The 19,992-nt window shown below is 42.8% G+C and overlaps 1 protein-coding gene across 9 annotated transcripts in view; it reads left to right on the top strand.

The window, feature by feature from the left end:
• NCAM1 (neural cell adhesion molecule 1) overlaps positions 1-19,992 on the top strand; it is a 102,645-nt gene that overhangs the window by 52,585 nt on the left and 30,068 nt on the right. For 6 of the 9 annotated variants that reach the window (XM_057431965.1, XM_057431964.1, XM_057431961.1 and 3 more), the window contains exons 2-13: positions 2,829-2,903; positions 4,403-4,621; positions 5,240-5,383; positions 6,224-6,361; positions 6,857-6,974; positions 8,168-8,337; positions 8,750-8,892; positions 13,585-13,614; positions 17,748-17,898; positions 18,475-18,659; positions 18,999-19,095; positions 19,694-19,864. In XM_057431965.1, coding sequence (XP_057287948.1) covers positions 2,829-2,903; positions 4,403-4,621; positions 5,240-5,383; positions 6,224-6,361; positions 6,857-6,974; positions 8,168-8,337; positions 8,750-8,892; positions 13,585-13,614; positions 17,748-17,898; positions 18,475-18,659; positions 18,999-19,095; positions 19,694-19,864 — 1,641 coding nt within the window. The remainder of the gene's footprint in view (positions 1-2,828; positions 2,904-4,402; positions 4,622-5,239; positions 5,384-6,223; positions 6,362-6,856; positions 6,975-8,167; positions 8,338-8,749; positions 8,893-13,584; positions 13,615-17,747; positions 17,899-18,474; positions 18,660-18,998; positions 19,096-19,693; positions 19,865-19,992) is intronic. The other 3 variants (XM_057431966.1, XM_057431960.1, XM_057431963.1) reach the window with 1 other exon arrangement.

The raw sequence follows: 19,992 nt of genomic DNA, 5'->3' as shown, positions 1-19,992 counted from the left end.
AGCATTTGCAATAAAGTTGCCAAGAAATGCTTTGGCTACATGGGGTAGTGGAATAGCTCGATTAAGATGATTGTTTTCTGCAAGCTCATGGCATCAGTTTTGAAATAAAACCTCTTCATTTTGGCATCTTGAAATTTATACTTGACCTGGACTTGTTAGGCCACAGTGCTGCTGCAGCATTAAGCCATAGCTGTAGGAAATCCTGAATCCAATTACATTTTCTGCCTAATGGGTCATAATTTATGTTATGAAGATGGTAGTGATGTTGCTGGGGGAAAAGGGCATTGGGCATGCTTGGATATGCATGCCAAAAGGCTGATTGTAAGTGAACATGAAAATGGGGAGGTACGCTTTCCTTTCTCACTACCAATGTAATTTGAGTCAGAAAGTAAAGTAGTCATACTGGATTATTCACAGCACAGGCTAGAAATCTTAGCTTTCATCTTGACTTAGCTTTGCTGTGATTGTTGATTTTCCCCTTATTGTACCAAAAACAGGGTTGTTTTTCAGCATCTTTGACTTTTTACTTTGAATTTCTGGTGACACTTCCCAAAATGGTATGTTCCTTCTCCTTTCTGCATTTAATGCCAGCTGGTTTCACTTTTGTAAGTAAAGGAAGGAAAGATACAGGTGTTTCTCAGTAGTGAGACTTTAAAGGTAGGCTTCTAAGGTGTGCATAGTTATTGGGGTAGAAGGCTTACCTGCTCAAGACAGGTCAGTCTTGAAAGCTCAACTTTTACTTCAGATATCTACAGACACACAGATTCAAAAATTGAACTTTGGACTTCTGTTGTCAATGTTAGCCTTTCTTTTGTTACGTTATGAGTAAAGGTGAGAAGGCTTTTACAGCAGCAATTATTGGAGCCTCTGAACTGTAACAAACATTTAACTGTTCACTTAGGAGCTTTAAATGTTACTTAATAAATTGTTCTCGTTTGGATGAGACTAAGGATTCTTGGTTCTGTACATTTAGTTTCTAAACAACAGATATCACTCACATGCCGAAGACAAGATCATGAAAGACAGGTTGACTGATAATTTGAAAACACTCTACAAAGGTCCCATCATTCAAAAGTGCCTGTATTTTGCTGATGCCCCCAGCTCCTGGAGTGTTCATACTGGAAACTACTGTCATTCTGGAGTATTTGCATCTCTGCACGTTGCTGCAGCTGCTGCCCAAAGACATTAATTGAGTTTGTAATGTTGTCTATGCTCAAATCTAGTTGCATTGTAATGCAGAAGGAGGAATGTTTTAGATAGTATTACAAAGCAGAAATCTGGTGTGGAGGAACTCGGAGGTCTGGATTTGAGAGATCTCTTTGTAGTACCTTTGCACTCGTTCCATACAGCAGAAACCTTCCCAGGAAGAGCACCCCAAAACACGATTCTCAATGTAAAATTCAGATGTTGGAATGGTTTGTGGAAAAACAACAAAAATGATCCTACAGATATAGACTGTATTGTCCTTTCCGCACTGAATGTAATAAACCTTTAACCTTTTATTATATTTGGCTCTTTGTACTTGAAGTTCTATTTGGGATTGAACTATATTAAAGTAGTATAGTTGAGAGAAATGAGATTGCTCAGAAATAAAACAGGATGAATGCAGGACCTATAGGGGCAACATGCAGTTCATTGAAAAGTGCAAGGAAGGTGAGAGAATACCATCAAACAAGGGATATGAGTTAAATAAAGATGTCCAAAGGGAGATTGAAAACGTCAGAGAATCATTTTGATTTCTTTCAGCAACAGTATCATCAAATATTCTTTCCAGAATTATTATCTAACTTTGATTATTTTTAAATGATTCCTTTGAGGCAGTGCTGGATTCAGTTGTAGGGAGCACAGAAGGTACAGTATCTTTCACTGACTCCCTCAGTTCCAGACATGCATGTAACAGATGCTCCACTCAGGTCCATGGAACATCTGCTCTATCTCTGCTGCCAAAAATCCTTCACTTTCCTATTGAAAAAGAAAATTAAATTAGAAAAAAAAAAAAACAAAACCAATAAAACAACAACTAAAAACTTAACATAAAAGCAAATGCACTGATATTCCATGAGGAGGCAGTGGAAGAGACCAAAGTATTGCTAATATTTTCATTTCTGCTCTAGGAGGGAGTTAGGTGAAATGTGCTGGGATGAACTTGGAAGCAAGTCTCAGCCAGTACTGTGAAGGCAGAAATCACAAACTCAACAGTCATTGCCAGTATATATTGGAGGAAATTTCCTAGGTATGCTGTGTCTGTCATAAACGTCTCCAATTTGCTGGCTATTTGGACGAAGTTTCTGACTGGAAGATCAAAGTAGGAGCTCAAGGAAAATCAAGTACCCAGAGTATGCTCGTGACTTCCACTCTGCATTTGTGATGGTTGGTAGCTGAGGCTTGTGTGAATGCGGTGTCACATAGAGCAACAAGTCTCCAAAGCAAAGATTAATTTGCATTTGCTGCCAGGATAGACCTTTGAGCCAGTTCCAGTTTGAATTCATAGGAGTCCTTACAGGCTGCTTGATGTTCTGGTATGTACACCAAGCGCACTCCCTAGTATTACAGTGTAGTACAGGTTTGAATGTAAACCAGCACTCTGTGTATCGCTCCGTGTGATTTTTATAAGGAGCTGGAAGAAACTCTGAATGTCAGTAACTTCTTTGGGGTCCTCAGGGGTCCATGGTACTGTACGTTCACTTATGAAGCAAAGAATGCTCCACCCTGTGTTCTTCCATTGGATGAGTAAAGGAGCCATGTGGATTGGAAGGCTGGCAAAGATTTTTTTTGTTTGAGACCACTCCTGTTGTCTAACCATCTTCTGCATGCTCATTCTTTTCCAGCCTCTCTACAAGTGGACATTGTTCCAAGCCAGGGAGAGATCAGCGTTGGAGAATCAAAGTTCTTCTTATGCCAAGGTGAGTGATGGCTTATGGCATCAGTTGCCTTTATCAGGGTTTGCTAGGAAGGTCAATCAGTGTATTAACTCTGGGATAAAAGCTCCAGTGTCAGGTGTAGCTGCAGTATCTCTTGCTCTTTCTTTGTCCTTATGGTTTGTAAGACTTGAGTGGAAAATGCAACACATGCTGTTTACTGGAAACAGTAAAAGCATTCTCCCTTGAGAGCTGGCAACAGAAAGCAGCTCCAGCAAGTGGATTTTAAAATGAAAAAAACAGGTACTGAAATGTTGTCTTTCAGCTGAGCATTAACCACAACAATGGCACCTTGCGTCATTCTGCACCTCTTTCATCCTTGGAATCTAAAATAAGCCTGTTGTTTTTCCAGTTTATTTCTCTAATCAACTGCTAACAGCAGTAATGGAAGTGACTTGAGAATGGTTACCTCTGCAGCTGAGGTTTTTAATGCTGCTGAAAACCTGCATTTCTTGTGACACAATTTACTGTTTGTTCAGGCCACCAACTGCCCCAGGCTGCTTTACTGTGCAACCTGGTTCAGTGCTGACCTGATCTGTGTGCCCCAAAGCAGTTACTACAATTTTAGGGCATTTTTCAAATTGGCATCCACATGTCCTCATGAGAGGTTCTCCTGAAAGCAGCTGGCCTGGTTTCTAATGGGAGAAATGAGTATGTTGGAGCACAGACATGATAGCATCCTGAAGCATGGTAGAGCAAATAGGTGCTATCGTGAGCTCTGGGAGCCAGAGCTCACAATGCATTAGAGAACCACACTTCCTCAGGAGCATACTAACTAGGACAAGTAATGAGGGCATCTGATCCAGGAGTGCCTAACTGCAAAGTAATTTGTTAATGCCAGTGCTTTAAAAATGAAAGTATACTCTGGCCAAGTGCTGTTGTGATGGTATCTGCATTCAGAAACTGTGTGGTCAGTTAAAGCCCCTCCAATAATAGAAGTTTGTCCCAAATACCAAAGCCACACTGAGGAATGCGGAGATGTGAGCTGCAAGAGACAGCCTGGAACCACTTACCAACAGTTCTGATTTACACTGAATGCAGCAGGAGGCTGAAGCTAATCAGTGCCAGAACTGCTGCTACGGTTCACTGTCACATTTTGGTATGCAAAGTAACCCAGTCTGCAAGTACAAGTATTTATTAAAAACATTGTGAAGCTGAAGCAGGAAGAGATTTTTATTTTTCAGGCTGATCTGCATAGAGGAGGTATTGGGATATGGGATCTCAGGATGCATAGAAGGCCATTCTGGGCTGAAATGAGTGTACCCCTCTAGATTATAAAACCAACCTAATATCATTTTTGCAGGACAGCAGCTGACCATTCACAGTGCTGTGAGAGAGAATTTTCTTTGCTTGCTTCTCAGGTACCAGAAGCCCTTCCCCTGAGTCAGTCTTCTGCATAGTGCTACTGGTTGTATTTAATTCCCTCTGTGCAGCTTTGTTGGGAACTCATTTCAATTTGTTCTGTTTTCTTTTATTGTCCCTAGTGGCAGGGGAGGCCAAATACAAAGACATTTCCTGGTTTTCCCCTAATGGTGAGAAGCTGACGCCGAACCAACAGCGCATCTCAGTGGTGCGAAACGATGACTTCTCCTCCACCCTCACCATCTACAACGCCAACATTGATGATGCTGGCATCTATAAATGCGTTGTCAGTAGCATGGAGGAGGGAGACTCTGAGGCCACCGTCAATGTGAAAATTTTCCGTAAGAGACCGGCTTAGAGGCTATTTTCTGGTCTACCTTGCACATGTATGAGGCAAGATTAGGGAAGCGACCATTTTACCATACTAGAAAAGGCTACTTTTAAAGGGGAAGAAGGAGGGTGAAAATAAAGGGGGTATTGAGAAGATACAGCCTTTTCCTGTCTTCGTTTTGAGGGGTAAGTGGGAATTAGGATATGGATGACGGACATGCTATGAGATAAGACTAGTGTTCAGTAAAGAGGATCACACATTCAGAAGGGTTATAATAAACCATCAGCATATTGTCCAGCAAAGCCATGACAGCAGCTCCTCCCCTTTCTGCCAGGAAGCTGAGCAGTTCCAAGTTGATATTTTCTCTTTGCATTGTAGACAAATCTGTGAACTAGACAAAATATTAATTTGGCCCACTGAAATGCCTGGGAGGCAGGGATGGAAAATGGGGTTCCTGTGATGTGCTGCAGTGCATTGAGTCAGGCACACCTTTATCCTTCCCAGAGAACAAGATTTCTGCAGAACATGTCCTCTGGGGTAGTTTTGCTTTCCTCAGGCTTGAGTCAGGAGCACAGCTTTGAGGTGTGTCAAGAAATCTGCAGTGACTTTCTCCTTCCATTGTTTTCAGAAAAACTGATGTTCAAGAATGCTCCCACTCCTCAGGAATTTAAGGAAGGGGATGATGCTGTGATTGTGTGTGATGTGGTCAGCTCGCTGCCTCCTACCATCATTTGGAAGCACAAAGGCAGGGATGTTATCCTAAAAAAAGACGGTAAGGCACAAAAGGTGTCTCAGTGCTTGTCCATCCAGAGGCCAAATGTCCATCTCCCATCAAGGATCAGATCAGGCTCATACAAGGAGTTCAGAAGAACAAAATGGTGGCAGTCACAAGGGAGGACAGAAGCAATTTGTACGTGATGCTAGGTCTGACAACGTGAACGTAGTTATTCCAGGTGCTGTGGTTTGGCAATGGCAGGGCAATAATGTTCCTGCAGAAAAGGCCAAGGGGCTTTGATGCTGGAATGCTAGGCAAAGGAATGCTGAAAAAAATTTTTAGATAGAAGAAATGCCATTGGACAGAAAAGCTACATGTTGTGACCCTCTCTAGTTTTCCTAAGGAAAAGGGGCTGAAAATTCCTTGCAAGAATCTTTCATTCAAAATGCTGCAGACTGTCATGCTCAGAGGAGCATTTTACTAGCAGCAGGGCTTCAGAGCCCTGACTCCAGTTGAGCATTTGTGCCTCAGCTGTGTTTCCTATATCTACTCGATGCAGGCAACTACTTACTAGTGTAGTAAGATGAACTCTGCCACCCTGGGGCAAGTTTCAAATTGCTTGTTGTCTGATACTGATCAAATGTAAATGTGCTTTTGTATGTGTGTTTCTCTGTGTGCACTTAGGGTATAAAGCACCAGAGCAGTTTGCAAACATCTGGTTTCTTTCTTGGCAATGTCAGATCCAGTTGTGGCAGCGTCACCATCAAATGATGGGAAGGGAAGTTTCATTACACTAAACCTTATCTCAGCCTAGAAAGGGCAAGGAGAGAAGAACCTGTTGCCTGCAGTGAGCTTTCCTGAGGATCTGTGGATGAACCTTCCTTTTGTCTTTTCTAGTTCGATTTATAGTCCTGTCCAACAACTACCTGCAGATCCGGGGAATCAAGAAAACGGATGAAGGGACATACCGCTGTGAGGGCCGGATCTTGGCTCGTGGGGAGATCAACTTCAAAGATATTCAGGTCATCGTGAATGGTGAGCAGCTTAGAGCGAGGCTAATGTGGGGACAGCCTATGTAGCACATGCGCTCCGGGCTGCTGATGCCAGTGTTACTTTAGATTCACATTCATGATTTGCCATCAGCTTACTAATCTTCTGTGCTGTGTCAAATGAAAATGTCCATGAAATTGACTGTTTACCAGATGTGTATGGGAAATTACCATGTCAAGTGAAACCTTAAGTGTTTTATGACTTAGAGTGTAGATCTTGTTGGGGCTCAGAAGTAGTTTGGTCTGCAATGCTGATGTTTTGTGCCTCTCTCCACCTCCTGCCCTTCCTTCCTTCTGCTGATTGCTTTGGAGAGCTCATGCATCAAAGCTGTTGATTGAAACCTGCGGGTGATGGCATGAGGGTTTGAATTACTAGTGGGATGTGTGCGTTTGTATTGCAGAGATTTACAGTGAGCCTTCCAGGGCTCATTCTTACATCTTCTGTCCTTTCTAACTTGAATGTGGATTCCTTCTCTTCTAGTACCTCCTTCTGTGCGTGCCAGGCAGAGCACTATGAATGCCACTGCCAACCTCAGCCAGTCTGTCACCTTAGCGTGTGATGCCGATGGCTTTCCTGAGCCAACAGTGACGTGGACAAAGTAAGATGCTGTGTGCAGTGTCCTCATTACGTGTGCTGATTGTGTGTGAGCATGGATGTTTTTGCCAAACCAGGCAGAAGGGAAAGCAACTTTTTAACTGGAATAAGATTAATTCATTTTTCTCACAAGGGAAAGAATGACCTCCTAACGGAATTGAAGTTAGCTTGTTTTGGGTTAACTCCCAACAGGCACACAGACGCTCACTACGTGATGAGTATGGATGGGGAGGAGAATCTGAAGGGTAAAATCCAAAAACTCATTGATTGAGATAGATAAAGACAATTTGATAGAGATAAAGCAAACTCTGTGCATGGAAGCAAAGCAAAATAAGGAATTCATTCAGTGCTTCCCATTTGCAGGCAGGTGTTCAACCAGGTCAGCTTTCCTAGCTCCCAATTTCTTGTGCACCCCCAGCCTACTTGCTTAGAAGGGCAGTGTGAGAAACAGAAAAAGCCCTTTGACATTGTGTGTATTTTAGCAATAGCTGAAACATCACTGTTATCAGTGCTGTTTTGGTCACAAACCCAAAAACCAGTACAGATTCCTGGAAAAACAAGAACAACAGTAAAACCAGCATTTTTTCACTGTCCCATTGCATCCTTTGTCAAGCTGCCAATAGGGATGAAGCTTCATGTTCATCAGACCTGTCCTGTGGGTCAGTTTATTACCATCTGTTGCATGAGGGGGAAGTGTAGGCAAAAATGGATTCTGTAATTTGCATTTGTTATTCCCAGAGATCTCATCTGAATTCTTTCTCTTTGTTTCATCATGTCTAAATTTCACTGTCAGGCAGTGGTACAGACTGAGGTATGCTGTTGCTGAAACTGTGTAGCCTTTGGTAAAGGTTACAAGAGCAAGTTGTGTTGTTGAAAAAGCTGATGACAACTTGAAATACTGCCTTGGGAAGCAAGGACGGAAGCCACCTTCAGTGGTGTTCATAGCTCTTTCATGTAGGCTATGATGTGTGTCAGGAGGTGGAAGATTCAGCTGCCAAGAACCCTAAGGCAGGAGGGTTAGGAATAGATCAAAATGTAAGCTTTGTAGCTCTTAGGGAAAGGAAAAGATGGCGATCCCTCTTTACCTGAGGAGTTTCGGCACAGTAATGCAGATCTAGCATTAGCAACAAGCCTAAAACAAACAGCCTTTGATTGCTCCTCCCCTCCAACACAGCCAGTGTGCTCTGTGCTCTGCAGGGATGGAGAGCCAATAGAAGAGGCTGATGATGAAGAGAAATACAGTTTTAATTATGATGGGTCTGAGCTCATCATCAAGAAGGTGGATAAGAGCGATGAAGCGGAATACATCTGCATTGCTGAGAACAAGGCTGGCGAGCAAGATGCCACCATTCATCTCAAAGTCTTTGGTAAATATGCTTCTGCTGTTCCTCCCTTCCCAATCCAGTTGGATATTGGTAGCTCACTAGCACAAGCTGGAAGTAACCTGCTTATCCCAGTTAATACCTGATGTGGCTTATCCAGAGCTGCTGCTTTCCCAAGTAATGCATCTTTGCCATCATGTCAGGCAAAAATTCTCTGTATGTTTCTGAAATAGATGCCAACTCCATTCTGCTTGCTCTCTGATAAAAGAAATGCAGTCCTGCACAAGGGGAGGTGTGAAATTCATATACTACTTGAAATATCTTCCAGGCCCAGAGGGCTGAATCCTAATCTACCCAAAGATGTTATTAAAAGGGCTTTAACACCTCAGTGGAACTTGCTATAACTTGGGCAGGGAGGTGAACTCCACCCCACCACTGTGTTGCTTTTTCTTTTCAGCAAAACCCAAAATCACCTATGTGGAGAATAAAACAGCCATGGAGCTGGAGGATCAGATTACACTGACCTGTGAGGCATCTGGGGACCCAATCCCTTCTATCACTTGGAGAACTTCCACCAGGAACATCAGCAATGAAGAGAAGGTATAAGCCTTCCCAAAACCATGATCTCATTTGCTGGGATCAGTGCAGCTTGTACCCGCCTGCCTCTGCTGATCCAGAATGCATGATAATTGCACGCAGATGCATATGCAAATCATGGTGATTCCCCTCTCTGTAGCGAGAACGCTTGTGGTTCTGCACAGACTAACTGCTAGAAGGTCAGCTTCACAGCCAAAGTAATGCCGTAGGTGTCCTTTTGTGGAAAGAACCATCTCAGTTTATAACAACTGAGGATATGCTTTTTAATTCCTGCTGGTATCACTCTGATTTGAATTAACTTGAAAAGCAGTAGGACCTGGACCCTTTTCAGAGGATTTTCCAAAGGGATCTACAGTTGCAGGAAGCTTGTGAAAGGGTTCTTCCCTTCTTTTTCCAAGCTGACATAGGAATGAGCACCCTGATTCCAGTGCTGTCCATGCTGACATCATGATGATACGATCTGGGAGGGTGGCAGGTGGAGAGGTGTGGGGTGTTGTCTCTCAAAGTTGGCGGTGGACCAAAATGAGCCTGTTAATTCCTTCTGTATTGTATTCTAATACTGCATGTATCTGAAGCACAAAAGCCTTGGCTGCCTTTGTGTTCACCTGTTTTGTTGATCACATCAACACCATTTTGTCCTTAAAGGCAAAAATAATTAGCAGTTTTTCTTTTAAAAAAGTGCTTTTTTTTTTTATTGGCCACAATTCCTCTTAACTAGATGAGATAAAAGGGTGCTGTATTACTGTTGATATTGCATAGTAGTTGCATAAGGTGATCAGGAGCGCAGTTTAGAGCCAAAGGAAGCCTAGCCAAAAGTTGGAATAAGATGTTATTGCTTAATAATAATTTTCTAATAACAAGATGCTTCAAGGCTCAGCTAACTTGGACATATGGTGGTTCTGGCTCAATATGAAGGCCAGTTGATAGACTGTGAAAATCTTAAAGCGACAGAGGTGCCATCCTGCACTATAGGCTCCTAAATAGCTTTATTAATTGCCTCAATGATGTCATCTCTTCACCATGTTGTTAATGCGTAACTTATTAATCGGAGTGTCAAAGGTTTCCAGCCTTAATTCTTTCTTAACATCTTTTGGATTTGAGGACTAACACAAATCCTTGCAGTGTTTAGAGTGAGGTTTCCATTGCCTTCAAAGCATGGCTGGAGGACCTGATTTGGTAGGACAAGGTTATTCATGGTCCCGTCTCTCTCTAGGAGAGTGATAGGAGGAGCTAAGTGCTCTAGTGCTTCTAACACTAGAATTGGATCACAGCAACAGGAAAGAGCTTTGAAAGGAGAGGAGAATCTGAAGGAATACTAAATCAAATAGAAGTTTGTCAGAGAGCCTGTTTGCAGAGAGTCCCATCTGTCCAGCTCAATTAAATTAACAAGATCTCAGTGGCAAAACTGCTAACCATTTTTGAGACTCATATATCTTGCTTGATGCTGTTAAGTTGGTGATCAGTATTAAGGAAAATGTTAATACTCTGATAGTTTCTTACATATACTGGGGGCAAATTCCAAGTTTTGAGATACTACCACATGTTTTATGTACTGGTTCAGACCTTCAGGGCAAAGATGATATTTATCATGTCCCAAGCACATTTTAGGCAGGATTTTTATGTGTGTGTGTTTTGGTTTTGTTTTTACTTTTTCCCCATTCTCTGTCATGTGCTACAAGTTTAGGTGAATGGTAGGTATCCAGAAAATCCTCAGGTCAAGTTAGGTTTGAAAAACATTCTGTTACATGTTCAACCAAATGCATATATCCAGTTTACTATTAACTTATTTTCTCTGGGATTGCACAGGGAAACGGATGGTCTTTGGTGTAGGACAAACAATACTAGTTTTAAAATATCAAGCCCTACTTTAGACTATGCTTTAGGTACTTGGATGCATCTGTCTTGCTGCATGTTGTTTACTTGTGTAGTTATAATTCAGGCCAGGTTTTAAAGGTCTAGAGGTGCCTTAACTCCTATGAACTTTTGGTATTTCAGAAAAACCAAGCAAAAACCCCCAAGCAAAGAGAACTCCATCTTTGCTTAGTGGCTTCCCCCTCTCAGTCTTTGTCCAAGAACAGAGACAGCCTGATGTGGAAGAGGGATGGGGGGTGAGCTAGGCTGACAATGTCACAATTGTTTCAACATTCCCACATTTCCCTGAGGAGACCTGTTGATATCCTGACATGCATAGCAGAAGATTCTTCTCTCTCTGGCTATACCTACATAGCGTGGTACCCCTTGTGCAAACAGTCTTTTGCTTTGTGGTCTGTGAAGGTTTGACGGAATACAGTCATTGTGACTGTGCTTAGCATGATCAGATGATTGGCAACTGTATACCAACACGGATGAGCAGACCAAGCTTCCAAATACTGGCATGATGGAAGCTTCCTCTTACTAGTAAGATGGCAGCTTGTATTCTTCTGCCCTGTCAATCTGGAATTCCTATGTCTCACTGCTGCAAAACGCAGCGAGAGCTAGCAGGCCTGGAAAGTTATCAGCGTGATGATTTGAAATGGCTTGGCTTAATCTTACCTCAAGTATTTATTGCTGTGCCGTTATAGGGAGTAGGAATGCTTTCTCTTTGCATGAGACCAGATGTAAAGCTGTTCAAGGCAGCATGCCATATTCCTTGTCGCCTTTAGTATATTTCATGCCCTTTCAAGAGACTTTTCTATTGCTCTAGCAGAATACTAACTGTGATTGAGTTAGTTTTGATGTGTTGTGTGCTGGTGTGTACGAGTTTTCCATTTTTAATGCAGACATGAGTGTATTTCCTGTCAGATTTCTGAATGAGGTAGTCACTGAGTACTCGTATACATGCTTTCATGAAACAGTAGTGGAGACAGCCCTAGGTTTCTTACCCAGTGGTATAGCTCAGTGTGTGAAGAGTGGGAGGGGTGCCAAGTGATGCTTTTGTTCAGGTCTTTTATCATCTTGCCAGAGGTGGCAGTAGGTGTATCTGTGGCATAGGATCTCACATAGGATTTCAAAATTTAATATAAGCTCCCATTTAATAACTTTCTTCTAAAGGGAAGATAAAATGCTAGCATGCATGGGGCTCTTGGTTCCGCTCTGTCCCCTGCATGGCGCTGAGTAGAGCTTGTGTATGTCTTTGTCTTTGTGAGGGAGAGTTAGTATTAAATTATTCAGGATAGAGAATGTGGTTCTGCCTTTTTTTTTTTTTTTTTTCCCCCACACCGAGTGCCCTAGGAGTGTGGGAACAGGCTTTTATCCTCCTCCGTCTTCCTTTAGATTGACAGGTACTGAACACCAAAGGATGTCTTCTTTTTTAATCCTCCTGTGCTGACACCATACTTTGTGAATAGGATTGAAAGGGGACTTGCATGCGTATAAGCAAAGCAATTCCCTTGGTAGCTTGATTTGCTCAGGTACAGAGAATGACTGGCACATCAAAAACGGATTATGCTGAACTATTACAGTTGCTTGTTCATCTTTCAAGGAAGTTGTGCACAATAGGATATATATATATATGCACAAACAGAAATGATCAGATGGTGGGGGTGTCCTACCCATGCAGGTGTTGGTGAGGTTCACTTCAGGTGACTTCACCTCAGGCCTCTAGTTACAAGCAAGTAGCTTGCTTTTATCTAAGATGGTCTAAAATGAGGCTGTCTGTACTATATGTTAATACTCTCACAATATTCCCTAGAAGCACTGTGGAAATAATACTATGGGATTTTTTATTCTTATTTCCTAAGCTTTCATCTCCATTTCTGTAATGTCACTCTTGTGTATGCTGTTATACCCCCATGTCAGCAATGCTTGTGCCTCACATTCAGTAATGCCATCATGGCTGTGATATTAGCAGGTGATTTTTGACTCCTGAACTGAAATGGATCAAGTTGCAATTGAAATAGAGACCAGAAGAAAAATATTTTAAAGATAAATTATAGGGGAAAAACAGAACCCAGCAACTTTTTGTCTTTCTGAACTATAGTGAATGTGGTCCAAACGGTTAATGGCTTTCTCTGAATGGGAAATGTATGTTTATTGGTAAGGTTTGCGCATGTTTCACAGCTGTTGTTTGGTTGTCCCAAGTCCAGTAAGGACTGGGTGCACATAACCCTAAGCATAAGGAGCTGGATGTTATCATCTGGAGGTACAAGATTCTACCCTGCTGTCTCCTGCCCAAGGGGATCATACTGTTGCAATGCTCTGTAGCTCAAGGTCTCCTACTCCTGGCACAGTATGCATGTAAAAATGTGTACAAATGCATGACCCCATTAAGAATATGAGTGTTAATGTTAATCAGTGTGTGCGGGTAGCTAACAAGCCAGTCTTAGAAAACCAGTTCCATAACTATTTAATGCCATAGGTCATAAGAATCACTTCCCCAGTATGCTTGGAACAGGTTTCTAAAAATAGTGAGATGTGACAAGGGAAATAGTCACTGGATATGTAAAACCAGAAGCAGTCTTTAGGTATCGTTAGCCTTTGCTTAATCATTTAAAGATTAATTTATCGATTATTAAATTTGAATGCAAAACTAAATTGACGTTATAGTGGGAAATGGAAATTGTGATCACCCCACACACGTGAGATATACAAGTTGAAGCCTGCATGTGCACAGAACGCAATGTGGTGCATACAATATGATACCTAAAAGCAACCTTTGATAAACTTTTATTGCTTTTTTTTCCTGTTGTTGTTGTGTTCTATATCTGTTCTCTCCAGGCTTCGTGGACCCGACCCGAGAAACAAGAGGTATCAGATTACCAGACCTTTAGCAAACTTCTTAGTTAATTTGATTTTGGTTCTTTTTTAGGCATTACAGATTAACAAACCTCTAGTGCAGTAACCACGCCAACTAAACCAGCATTAATAATATGAACAGATTAAATATCAATACATAAAAGAAACAGCTTATAGAGTTAGAAGTTGCTTGCCATGTAGTAATGCATTTTTGGATGAGCAAACTAGCTGTGTTGGGAGTGAGTAAAAAAAAACAAGACAACTAAAAATAAAAGCAAATGTCAAATCTGACAAATGCTGCTTTCACCGTGTTCTTCTATGGTACCAGTATGACTCATACCTCTCTTCTAGAGTTTTAAGAATTAGCAACAGTGTGTATTGTGAGAGAGTGTTTTTTCCCAAAGATAGCCTCTTCTGCTCCAGCCAACTCATCTGTTTGCTCATGGTATCATGTTCCATTTAAAAATCAATGCAGATAAATCCTTCACAAATTGTATTTCTCAAAAAAATGCTCCAAATTTCCATACTTTTATTTTTCCTTGATCTGCAGGGTCATTGAGGGGGTAGCAATAGTGTAGTAACTCAGTTTGGGGCAGTTATGGTTTGTTGCTGTTTTATTTCACACTCAGTGCTCTATTTTAAAACTAACAACAGCCTGCCTTTGCATGTACCTGATTTGTAGCATTCCTGCTTCAAAAATGGAGCAGGAAGTTTTGTTTCCAAGCAAATAATAGGTGTCAGGTAGGGAACAAACTTAGCTGTCAGAACTGGATGTCTCATATTTGTATGTTTAGGTGAGTTTTGTGGAGGCTCTGGGTATCCTGAGTTCTTTTTTATTTTTAAGCCAGCCTAAAACACAGAGACTTGTGTGGCCTAAACAAAGTGAACATTAAGCACCACCTGCCTTTGTTTCCTATGGGGCTGAGAAGATACTGCCCATTCTTACTTCAAAATAATCCGTTGGAATTGATGAATTGTAAAGTGAAAGCATCAGGTATTACACCACTTTGCCCTGGAGAATTTGGAATTTGAGTAGTTGCATCTCTTCAGGCCTCATGTGAACGCCTCTTACCGTTTTCTCTGCCTCCCCTCACTCCCCCAGTGTTTTCACTGTGCTCTCTGTTTCAAACTTTTTATTAATCTGAGCATTAATACTACTAAGCTTGCTGTCTCTAAATTTCTTACTGTATCCATGTCTTAAAATACCCAAGTGAGGTTCTGTGAGAGCATTGTTGAAGCTTATTGTTGCAGCTTGTGTAGACATATCTTTAAGATAGCTGGCACAGGGTCTTTTAGCAGTGTATTGCAGCACCAGGGAGTTCAGTTCTCAGGAAGCTGAATGAATACTTGGCATTGAGTGTTTCACTTTTATTAATGCATTAGCTAGTTTAAAGTAAGGAAGTCTTCATGAGTTTCAGCCATAGCAGCATATATGGGTGTTAAGTCATGCTTTGGAGACATAACTGCAATGGGCTGCTTCTTCTCTAAACCACTTTCAGCTCTACTTACTATACACAGTCTATCATTCAATTAGAAACTTACCATGAACTGGCTTCAGTGTGCACTCGCAGCCCAGAAAGCCAACCGTATCCTGGGCCTCATCAAAAGGAGCGTGACCAGCAGGTCGAAGGCGGTGATCCTGCCCCTCTACTCTGCTCTTGTGAGACCTCACTTGGAGCATTGTGTGCAGTTCTGGTGTCCTCAACATAAAAAGGACATGGAACTGTTGGAATGAGCCCAGAGGAGGCCACGGGGATGGTCAAGGGACTGGAGCACCTCCTGTATGAAGATAGGCTGAGAAAGTTGGAGCTGTTCAGCCTGGAGAAGACAAGGCTGCGTGGAGACCTCATAGCAGCCTTCCAATATCTGAAGGGGGCCTATAAGAATCCTGGGGAGGGACTCTTTATTAGGGACTGTAGTGATAGGACAAGGGGTAACAGATTAAAACTTAAACAGGGGAAGTTTAGATTGGATATAAGGAGGAAGTTCTTTTACTGTCAGGGTGGTGAGGCACTGGAATGGGTTGCCCACGGAAGTTATGAGTGCTCCATCGCTGACGATGTTCAAAGCCAGGCTGGACAAAGCCTTGGGTGACATGGTTTAGTGTGAGATGTCCCTGCCCATGGCAGGGGGGTTGGAAGTGAATGATCTTAAGGTCCTTTCCAACCCTAACTATTCTATGATTCTGTGTCTCAGTTCACCATTCTAGTCCTGCATATACTGGAGAATTGTTGGAAGTCATATTACCAGCATACACTAACAAACCCCACGTTGTCACCAAGAGATGCTAAAATACTCTGTTACAAGCAAAATTACACCTCGGTTACACCAGAAACTGGTGATGCCTTTCTGGTACCTGAGAATTAGTGCAACCTTACAAATATTAAGAGGTGCAGGTGAGTTCTGGTTAGCGCAGTGCAAGCACAGAGCTAGGAGAGACCACTTGTCTTCCTCCAGTGGAACTTATAGCAGTGGTCAGGCTTTCAGGGTGTAATGTCCACATCATTTTGTAATGATGTGTGGAAAGCAGGTGAGGTGAAGATACAACTGTATGAAATTAAGTCATGGATACTTCTTTGTGAAAAGACTGCAAAATCCAGAAGGTGGAGGGGAGGGGTTGAAATGCATTTCCCGCTTGTCTCTTTTCTTCCCCTTTGGCACTGAAGTATTGAAATCTAGGCCAGCTTTGAACATCCTGACTATGTGCCGCATGGTATTGTCTGAATTTGGAGAAAAACACCAGCATTGTATCTTGGGATAAGTTGTAGTAATTGGCAATATAGAGAACCATCATACCCTTTTCTGTAAAGTGGCAGTTGCTATGGCATGAGTTCTGTTGCCTGTGTCCCTTAGGTTGTCTCCCTGTTACTGTGAAGCATTTTTTTTATCCACAGTCCTCAAAATCAAAGATGCTAGGAGAAGGGATGACAAGTATATCTGTATCTGGCGCACAAATTTGCGTCTCTAATAGCCAGGAATTGTTAGCATGTGATGGTGTGAAATCCGAATAAACGAAACATGCTTTCTTGGGTAGACATTTTTGTCTTCATTTTCTTTAGTTGAGTATTTTTTCAGATCTTTCTTTTTTGTTCCTTGAGCCTTTTGCATTAAGAAACAGAGTTTCATCTTCAGGGTCATTTGCGTTATTTGTAAAGTTATCATTTTACCATGACTACCCAGCACTCTTTTTGTTTGTGTTAGATGTTGACAAAGGGGGGAAAAGGCAAGTGACACTGGATGTAAATTACCTTTGCTGTAATGATCATATGCTGGTATTTTGCTATTTTTATACTAACAGAGTTTATACTAACATTAACTAGTAGAAACTTCAGTCTTGGTGGCTGAGACCACTAACTTGGAACAGAAAGAGGCTTCAGGCCCAGAGGATCTGACCAGTTGAGACCAGTAGAGATGGACTTAGTGCTACAGCTCAGCGCCTCTGGCTGTTTAATATATCCCAGGGCTTTTACTTATAATCTCAATTCTTGTCCTGTATCTTCCAGGAAAGTTAGTTTTCTTGGAGCATTCATTGCATTAAGTCTGCCAGGCAGCAGCAGCAGGCACAGCCATGAGGAAGAGGGTTCCTAATTTATTCACTTGTGCTTGTGCCACTTTGGCAACTAGATGAGAGAATTGGTGCTGTAAAGCTTCCAAGCTGAAGCACAAGCACAAAAAGCTTGCACAAGCACCAGGGTGGAGGGATGAGGCCATGGCCTCATGGAGCACTTGGGCTTTGGTCACAAATTGGAGAGAAACACAGTAGCCATCGAAGAGGTTTTCAATGAGAGCATGTGGCAAAAATTGACCAGAGCTGGATCTGTACGGTTCCTATTCTGGGAAGAAGCTTGACGTTATCTTCAGACATTTAGTAGCATCTGATACTTTGGTCCTTTGTCTCATTTTTTTTTTTTTTCCTTCGCCTGAGTGCTTTGAATCACTGCAGTTGATGCTGAGCGACAAGGGATCTTGTTGCTTTTGGAAATGCCTCTCTATGCCCATGACTTCACCTGGCCTCAGGTGATCACTTCTGAAGACATGAGCATTAGAGGGCTGGTGAGAGGTAGACTGGCACTTGTTCCCATCCCTTTAGTCTGCAACCACAGGCTCAGTGCTCAGCCTCTAATTCTCTTTTCCTTTCTTGCCAGACCCTGGATGGGCGCATCATAGTACGTAGCCATGCCCGGGTGTCATCCCTGACTCTCAAAGACATTCAGTACACAGATGCCGGAGAATATGTATGTACAGCCAGCAACACCATCGGGCAGGACTCCCAGGCCATGTATCTTGAAGTGCAGTGTAAGAAGTGGAGAATGGGGTGGGGAAGGCGTTCATGTATTTAGAGGGGGGACTGTTTTTTTGATTTCCTACGGTGAGACTGAGGCACTTACAGCTAGGGATGTGTTGTTTGAGTAGTGGGCCTGGGAAGCAACTGGGTCTGAAATCATTTTAGTGGAGACATGTTGATGTGTGCGTGCATGCAAATGTTTGCTATAGCTGTCTCCAGCTGGGGTACTGTTTGCACCTTGGGAAGATTCCGGGCCATGAATCTGGTACAGTCACATTTGTTGGGTGCATCATACTTCTTCCCTAGGGGAACTTCCTGGTATGCACTTCCCTAGATGCATAGCATGCTGTCTGCTCTGCGTCCCACACTGTATGAGGAACAACCTTTGGGACTGAGTAGCATTCCTTCTTACATCCTTCAGCAAGACATTGCTCACCCCACCCCTGATATAAGAAGGCAGTTCCCATTTTCTTAGTAGATTCCTTTCCCCACATTAAACTGGACCCAAGCCTTAAAGTGAGGCAGATTGGGCTACTTTAGGAGATTTTGTGGCTTAAATTGCCTTTTCAAATGTGTCTGTCTTTCAGATGCCCCCAAGCTTCAGGGCCCTGTGGCTGTCTATACCTGGGAAGGGAATCAAGTGAACATCACCTGTGAGGTATTTGCTTACCCCAGTGCTGTCATCTCCTGGTTCCGGGATGGACAGCTGCTTCCCAGCTCAAACTACAGCAACATCAAGATCTACAACACTCCGTCAGCAAGCTATCTGGAGGTGAGCAAAAGCAAGGAGAGGAGAAGGCACATGCAGCCAGGAAGGTTCATTACTATCAAACAATTGATGCTGCTGATGTTGAAGGAGTTAAGTCTTCTGTCATACCTTACCGTGGGTAGACAAGTTGTGTGGTGTTTCAGGCACATAATTGCTAAGAAAATTGGGTAATAGAAGACACCACCCCTCCTTGCCTTTGACTCTGTGCCCGCTGCAGCGCTCTCCTCTGTGGACAGCCAGCAGAGTGTTAGCACATGTACTTCATTGTGGCTTCCCTCTCCTGCAAAGTGCAGAGTGGAAAGTGTTTTCTAATCTGAGCATGAGCCTTCATTTCTTCCATAGGTGACACCAGACTCTGAAAATGACTTTGGGAACTATAACTGCACTGCTGTGAACCGCATTGGCCAGGAGTCCTCAGAGTTCATTCTTGTGCAGGCAGGTGAGCATCCCAGGCGGGGAGATAAGGAAATGCGTATGCATAATGCTCTGTTCTTTAATTTCTGACGGCCATTGCGTATGTGCGTAAGTGTGCAGGTGTGCTTTTGCACATCAATGAAATATCCCAAATAGTACAGGGATATAGTACAAGATGGAAACCTTAGAGCACTCTGTGGCAACCAGAGGCCCAGTATCTCACTGCATGATAGATTGGAAGGGCCTCTGGTGTCCTCTCAGGGCTGCTGTAAGGACATATTTAGGAATGGTCAAGCTATGCATTGGACTGCCATATGGAAGACACTGTAGGGATAGAGTATCATCCAGGATGCTCTTGCTACACTGCTCTGGTTGTCCTCTTTTGAAGAAGGTACTCTAACTCTCTAGACTTTTAGAGGAGGGACAAGATGGTCTCTTTGCTGTCTGATTAGCACTTAACAGTTTTCCCCTCCTGAGGGGGGCCTCAGGCCTACCCGTCTCCTCTTCTTTGTGAAGCCATGACAAGGGTATGTTTGATATTCGCAGTTTTCTGTTTTCTTTGCCACTGGAGCTTATTTCCTGTTGTCTTCTGCATCACTAGTTGTTTTCCCTTCCTTTCCCAGATACTCCGTCCTCTCCTTCCATTGACAGAGTGGAGCCGTATTCCAGTACTGCCCAGGTGGAGTTTGATGAGCCTGAAGCTACCGGCGGGGTGCCCATCCTCAAGTACAAAGCAGAGTGGAGGGCACTGGGCGAGGGAGAATGGCATTCGAGGCTGTATGATGCAAAAGAAGGTAGGGTGATAAAATGTTACCTCCCCCACCTACATCTCAAAAGGCTTTCTTTCCTTTAGGGGAAAGCCAGAGTGGAGGGTTCCATAGCTTTGTAATTTCAGCTCCTAAGTTAAGGCCCCGGATAAGTT

Source organism: Pezoporus wallicus, unplaced genomic scaffold (assembly GCF_028554395.1).
Source record: "Pezoporus wallicus isolate ANWC-B61680 ecotype Strahan unplaced genomic scaffold, APGP_CSIRO_Pwel_v1 scaffold_8769, whole genome shotgun sequence".
Lineage (NCBI taxonomy): Eukaryota > Metazoa > Chordata > Aves > Psittaciformes > Psittacidae > Pezoporus > Pezoporus wallicus.
The sequence above is the reverse complement of the archived record's forward strand: the minus strand, read 5'-3'. Positions and strand labels throughout refer to the sequence as shown.